The sequence below is a fragment of the Fulmarus glacialis genome, unplaced genomic scaffold, assembly GCF_000690835.1.
Source record: "Fulmarus glacialis isolate BGI_N327 unplaced genomic scaffold, ASM69083v1 scaffold25538, whole genome shotgun sequence".
NCBI lineage: Eukaryota > Metazoa > Chordata > Aves > Procellariiformes > Procellariidae > Fulmarus > Fulmarus glacialis.
The window spans coordinates 615-8042 of record NW_009229293.1 but is presented as its reverse complement, the minus strand read 5'-3'; the positions used below and the strand labels follow the sequence as shown (position 1 = coordinate 8042).

At 37.7% G+C, this 7428-nt stretch overlaps 1 protein-coding gene across 1 annotated transcript in view; it reads left to right on the top strand.

Moving 5' to 3' along the window:
* LOC104081184 (leucine-rich repeat protein SHOC-2-like) overlaps window positions 1-7172 on the top strand; it is a gene marked incomplete at its 3' end in the record, with an annotated part of 17549 nt that extends 10377 nt beyond the window's left edge. The window contains exons 2-3 of the mRNA XM_009583818.1: window positions 4798-4935; window positions 7047-7172. Coding sequence (XP_009582113.1) covers window positions 4798-4935; window positions 7047-7172 — 264 coding nt within the window. The remainder of the gene's footprint in view (window positions 1-4797; window positions 4936-7046) is intronic.
* Window positions 7173-7428: the final 256 nt, after the last annotated feature.

Sequence of the window (7428 nt, the reverse complement as noted above, 5' to 3'; positions counted from 1 at the left end):
TGATTGTTAATTTGTGTGTACTTTTATATTGTATTTTGTTTTTTAAATAGCCAAGAAGAATTTTCAGAATTATGTAAGTCAAGGCATGTAACTTGGTCCTCTTGTCATAACAGGCTTTCAAGGTTGGCTATGTAATGGGACTATAATTCTGCCTCATTATGCAGAAAATACTAGTAATTTCGTAATGCTGGGGTTTTTCAGCAGGTATATTTAGCTTTGTCATACTATAACATTTAGTCTCCATGCATATGAGAACAACAGTGAGGTGATTGCGCACCCCACCTTTTTTAAGGATTGTTGAGATGTATACTGAGCTGTATTTTTAACAATGTTTTTAGCTGGAAGGTGGTTGGGAGTCTTCACAAACTATTCTATCTGAAAAATGCATGTGAATCGTCTGAAATGTTTATCTTGTAGAACCTTTTAAAATACAAGTTTTTAAAAACTACATAATAGGGTGTAACTAACCGTTTTGTGAAGATTATTTATAGAGAAACTGCTTTATGTATTTCGTACAGTCATTACTTCTACTTCAAAACCTTTTATTGTCAAGCCAGCTAGTACATGCAATTTCTGTCTGCTTTCTTGGCAGATTTTGAGCTTCAATTGCTTTTCTCTCCCTTGCAATTACAGTGCAATATAGCATTCAAAAAAAAAAAAAAAAGAAAAAAAAAGAAAAAAAAAGGCAAAAAAAAAAAAAGAAGAAAAACCCGACCACAAACCCCAGCACCTTCCTAGTGTATTTTCTAATTGTCCTGAGGATGCTTGTCCCTTCAATGCAGTTGCAAGTAGTCCATAAAGAATCCTTTATTCACTACTGTGAGCATAAGATTTGTCTGTTTTGGCCATTACTTGTGGCAAAAAGAGTTAGTCCATTTTACCTGTGATTAGTATTGGCCTAAAGTAGTGCTTGCCTTACTCCAGAGATTTAGGGTGTTCGAACAGTCCTCTGCTGAAGTGATGCTGGAGTTGTCCACGTGGTGAACGGGAATGGGTTTTTCTTCAGTAAACTGCTTTCCGGGTAAGGCTGATTTTGAGCTGCAGCACATTTCTGGCTGGCATATTTCTGTTAAATTGATTAAGATATGAATGTGTTTCAGCAAAGTTTATGTAGACACCAGAAAAGAGCAAATGTTGATTCTTTTAATATGAGTAAGATCATAAGCTCCTTGTTCATTAGCCATTATTCTTTTTGTACCTGAGCAAATCTTTGTTTTAGGAAAACTTTCTTTTTGATTTTGACATATGCTTCTTACCCTGGCCAAGCAAAAATGACAGATTTCAGTTGTATCTTGGTGAACCTTATTTTCACCTTTTTTTGAGAAGCGTTTCCTTCAGTACAGTTCCCAGTTCAGACAATAAGAAGGACACTTACAATCACTGAAACAAGCTGGCTTTACATCGGCTCCTAGGAAAGGCATTGTGCAGATGGCCTTAAGTTTGGCCTCTTTGTTCTTACAGATCATTATTTGTTGTATCGATTGTTTATGCCATGTGTTTATCCTGGCATAATTTTTGAAAGAGCTGCTGTTGTGCAGCAGTGCAATGCACAGTGTGTCCATTCACACTAAAATCACTGCCGTCAGTCAGCCGGTGAAAGAGCTGCCCCTGTTCGTTAGCCGCTGGCCGGGCAGCAGCACGCTCTCTGTGCCCAGAATGGTTCTGGTCCCAGGTACTGGGATGTTTTCAGTAGTGTTGGTCATGTTAACTGCAGTGTTGCTGGTACTCAGACCTCCATGCATGCTGAACAGAGAGCCTTTCACCCAGGAAAATAGTTAGAGTTTAAGGAGAAGTCAGGGTAGATGGTGCTCATCGGCCACAGGGCGTGACCAGCATTGGTTTGTAAAGGACTGGACCCTTTTATTTCCTTATCCCTCTATTTTCCCATACTTGTCCTTCCTAAACCACATTGATTCCTCCCTTTCTCCTTCCCTAAAGATTCCATAGCAACTCTTACCATCCCAAGTTGCTCTTCTTGCACCTCATAGTAGGTGTTCAAGCCCCAAGTGCAGTAACAGCCCTCGGTCTGCGAGGTGCTCTGGAGTGCCTCTCTGTTTACTCACTGTGATGGGTCTCATGCTGGCCATGGGGCTGATGGCTCTCCTGGGACAGCTGGTATTTGGGTCTTCCACCCACTGCTGGTCCTCTGTGTGCCTTTGCATGTGAAGATGAACCTCTACCACATCACCTAAACATTTTTGACCTTGTTAAGCATATTGGATGTAAGAATTTTTTCCATACGTCATGGAGGACAGGAAAAATGTACCCTGAGTGCTTTTTGTTGACTTGCACACTCTGTGTTGTGTCTCAGCAATCCAAGTTAAAGTATTGAAAGAATTCCAGTGCCAACAGCTGTTCAACTCCCCTCCCCTTCTGCCCTTAGGGGGGAAAAAAGAACATTTTGGTGAGATGCTGTCAAACCATAAGTATTACTACATCCAAGAGCAAGATTACTTACTGAGCAATGTGAACTAAAAGCTGAATATTATAATATTTCTTGAAATTGCTTTCCTTAAGTCACTGTACTTCATGATAGGGCTTTAACTTTCGCTTGGTTTCTGCTCTAAAGTCTAAAATTTGTTGGGCAGTCCTCAATCTATTTTAACATTCAAAATTTTTATTAAATGTTTACCAGTGTCGCTTTTAAAAATAATGCCTGCATCTTTAATATAACAGTATTAAGTACGGCTGTCCAAATTAAACCAAAGTGTTAGCTTGCCCTTAATTGTCTAAATAAACACAGGCATCTCTTTTTCCTTTTTTTCCCTCCCCAGAATTAGCTAGGAAGATGTTTGTTTCAAACACGTAGCTTGCTGTTGTCAAAGTTTTCAGCAGGTGCAAAAATGAAGTGCAGCAAATGTTGCTGCAAAAACCCAAGTCTTTCTTCGACTTTAGCAGATGTAGAGTGGGAAGAGTCAAGTAAATGAGAAATCAGTGTGATGAAATGAAATTTATGCCATATTTCAAATTTGACATCATTGGTTTAGGTCTGAAGTGAAAACAAATGAAAACAGCAATCATGAAGAAAACTACTGCCCCAAAGTGCATGAAGGTTCTTGAGTTATCTTAGTAAAGATTTGTGTGGTTCTTTTTTTATTTGTTTGTTTAAGGGGAGGGATTTTGAAGTCTTCCTAAAGCTTTTCTTCCTCCTTCTATTGCCTTCTGCACTTTGCCCACTTGTTTTCATGAATAACAAAAAGACACTCCTACCACAGAACATTAACCCTTGCTCAATTTTTTCTTAAATTTGCTTTCTTCTGCATATTAATGGCATTGAAACGTGTGGTTTATGCAGTGCTGGATACAGCATGTTTGACTGTTGACTCTGGTTACCTGGAATACACTTGAAGGTTGACTTAAGAAAGGGGACACACACAAAGTGATGGAGGAGCTCTTAAGCACCACTTTTACATTCCATCTGCCTAGGTTCTAGAAAAACATCCCAATTTGGGTTAATAAATGCAGGAAATAAGATCAGTTGTATGTTATCAATCTAAGAAAAACAGAATAGGGAACCTGTTGGGGTTGGCTTTGGTTTTTTGCTGGCCTTTCACAACTGTTTTGTGATATGTAGTAACTATTGTGGCTATGATACCTGCAACTTAATACCGAGTCTGAATTCATAAATATTTTACAATTTATTAAATCACCATTTGAGATTATCTGCTGATCTAATGGGTAGACACTCTACACTTCTGAACTTGCCCAAGCCAGTCCTGCAGGTCTGTGGGAAAATCCTTAAAGGATTGTGTCAAAGATACAACACTGAAGCTTAAAAATAGACATTTCGCTCCTCAAAAGGAATTTGCTACTCTTCCAAATTTGTTACTCACTGAGTCATGCTCACAAATACAGTGACCTCATCTTTACTGGATAGAGTTGAAGCTGTTCAAATAATTTGCATTAATTACACCTGTATTCATGCACATGCTTTTTTTTTTTAAACCCAACAAGCTATTGCTCTGAACACAGTATGTTTGTCATTAAACTAGGTGAAACTATGTACGTAGAGAGTTGTGCCTAGCTGTACTTTTAAATTAATGTGTAAATGTCAGGAATGAAGCAGTTCAGTGTAAAGTAGCTCTAAACTCTAAGCAAATCCAATGTTGTTTAAGGCTTAACAGATAAGCCTTTTATTTCAGACTTTTATTTGCTATAGCTCTGCTTGCATATATAAAATATAATACTCTGTGTAAATAGGTTTACATTTAATTATCATATGTTGCCTTTTTTGTGATGACTAAAAATGATTAAAAATAACACTCAGGACTTTGGGTGGATTATCTAGGTTGTCAGCCAAATAATTTTGATGTTTCTTAATTGTTGATTTTGTGCCTGAAAGTAATTCATGGTATAAAAACAGATCTCAATTTCTCAAAATTCAATACAATTCACTTACTCCGTGATGTTTTAAACTTGGTCAGCGTGAAACAAGTGTGAGGTATAGGTTTTGTACTCGTATTCCACACCTTGAACTGGCAGAAGAAAATCAATCAATAAATAAGATTTCTTCAGAGAATCTATAAAAGCTTTGTCTGAGTTTTTCAAAACTATTGATCAGGTTTTAGATCTGACTGATGAAATTATGATCCTGTAATGCCTTATTTTAATACCATAAAGTTATAGTAGCAATAGCTTTTATTTATGTTAGCAACAGCCTTTTTTTTTTTCTTTTCCCTTTTCTTCCCTCCAGATTATCCCAAAATCTGTCTGATTCTATTAATCTCTGGGTGGAAGTTACTGTCTAGAGCTGTACATTAAAGAACTTGATGTTTTGGTTTTCTTATGTGCTTTTAGGTGAGTTGTGTAACCTCATAACGCTGGATGTAGCGCACAATCAGCTTGAACATCTTCCAGAAGAGATTGGAAGCTGCACACAGATCACCAACCTTGACTTGCAGCACAATGAGCTCTTGGACCTGCCAGAAACCATAGGTATGTGAAGAGGCTGGAGAAAAGAAAATAATTCACTATTTCAGAATGTTCAGTAGGAGGAACAAATTTAAGAATGAGTATTTGGTTGGTGGCTGTAGAATGACTGGTGTTCAGCTCAAGGCAGCTTCACACTTGGGATTAAAAGCAAGGTGTGCATGTCACCTTAGATGTAGTTTCTGGCTCTCTGAATTACATTATTAAATCTAGCTGTGCTGCAGAGTGCCGCATCGTCTAAGAATGAGAGTTACAAGGAAAAAAATCCATCACTTCTAACTCTGATTTAAGGTGTTCTGTGGTTATGAGTAAATGTCTACAGCTTGTCTGTCCATTCTGTAATGAAACTGAGCATATAAAAGAATAAAAGGCTAAAAGACTCGTAGTTGAAGTGTAATGTTTTGGCAGATAGTTTTAACTAACATCTTTGGCTAAAGAAAAATAGAACTGAAAAGATAAATGTTTTAAATGAGTTACATACATTTTATGCTCTTTGGTAGAATGACTAAAAAAACCTTCCAAGTCCACAAAGTTATCATGCTCTGATGCAATAAAATACAGAGGGTTTGCAAGTTAGATTGGGAATAATGGACTGAAATAAACACTGTCCTGGTTGTTTTCAGAATCTCACATAGGATGAAACAACAAAATATGACTTTTCCTATTTAATTAAATCAGTTTTAAACAGATGGTAGAAAAAGATGCATGCTGTGATTTAAAAAGACAAAACCCAAGGCCATCATGATTTTAAGCTCTTATTTATTACCAGAACATACTCAGAAGCATGTACGTTGTCACTTAAACAATATTTAATGTTGAACATTTTATTAATGTACTTTAATGCATAGTAAAGTGAATGAGCAGAAGAGTGAGGAACCACTTAACAACACTCCAGCTTTTCTTCTAGCAGTAAATTGTTGAGTGTGGAGTTACTGTAGCTTTTTGTTCAGAAAGTTTGACCTGAACAGAGTTTACATTGATGAAGTATCCACTGGAGCTAAACTTCCTTCCTGGATTGATGATATTTTTAAACTCTGGAGATCCCGTTCCATCTGGAATTTGCATCTAACTTACACAATTCATAAGCACAGCCTTTATTTTTGTAGCTATTTTGTAAATCTTATTGAAAGTTATTTTACATAAAACTCGTATAGTGTACATGTCATATTTAGGAAGCAATTCTCTGGATAAACTGCTAGTTATGGGAAAAATTCTCTAAGCAAGTGTGAGATTTCCATTGTCAGGACTTATAAACCACTATTGTTGATTCTTGTGCAGAATAGTACTATGATTTACTGAGTTGTTTAGTGACTGGCAGTCACTGAGCTTCTCAAAGGACCACAAAAATCTTACTTACAATACGCTGCAAGACTGTGCTTACAGAGAAAGGTCTTTGGGTAGGAGAAGCACAAAGTTACTTAGGCAGTTAAGTCGTTTGTGATAGATAGGAAATTGCTGACTATGCAATCAGGATAGTGTGAACTCATCTATTTCTTCAGAAAGTTATTGTAAGCTTAGGTGGTTTTTACTGAGTCAGGTTCATACCTGGTTGGACTGGATTTCTGCCTATTTTCTTTGTTTTGTTTTTCCATTGCATTGTCTTTATAGTGTTTTGAAGTTACTTATTTTTAAATGTATATAGCTGTCTCTTTGCATGCTTATCTGAGCTGAATATCAATGCTATATAGCTCAAAAAACCACCAAAGACAGATGAATAATGGTAAGAGACAGCAGTGCGCTGTTGTGTCTTCAACCTTACACTGGTTCAGTTTTTGCTCCACTGGAAAATACCTGTTGTTTGTATTGACCAACGTGTAGTAGCTGAGCATTTCTGTTTAGAGTGAAAAACTTAAAATCAGAAATTGGTATTGGTGCCACATAGTTCACAAACAGCCAGAATTGAATACTGAAGGGAAAAATGTTAAACTCCAGCTTAAATGATAAAGATCAACCTACATTTATGCATGTTACAGAAAAGGCAGCTGTAGCCAGTTCAGCAACATTGGCTTTATTTCTTAGTCATCACAGTTTTGGTTCAACATTAAAGCAAGTTGCAGCTTGATTTTTAGATTACAGCTTGCTTTGTGGTTAGGATTGTTCAGCGAGAGACTTTTGAGTACTGAGAAAAACCCAGCGAGTAAATGGCGCGTGGCTGCCTGGCGTGCGTCGCTCGGCGTGGCTGCGGGACAGCCTTTCCAGCCTCTCCATCCCTCGCTCCAGTTTCTGTCTCTTCCCTACTCGCGGTTATCTACCTGGTGTTTGGCACAACTGGCTTTTCTTGCAACATTTACATGCTGCCAGGTTTCAGTATGCTTAATATATAAGTGCTGTTAATGTTTCCCCAGTTCAGTCAAACTGGGGTGGGGGTCACAGAGCGGGTACAAAAAACGACCAAGCACATTTGCTCATTATACACATTTAATGTACTATGAGCCTCCTGTTACGGAACAGACTTTCCATTACTGCCATGTTTGTCCTCTCCTCCCCCACTGACACCCT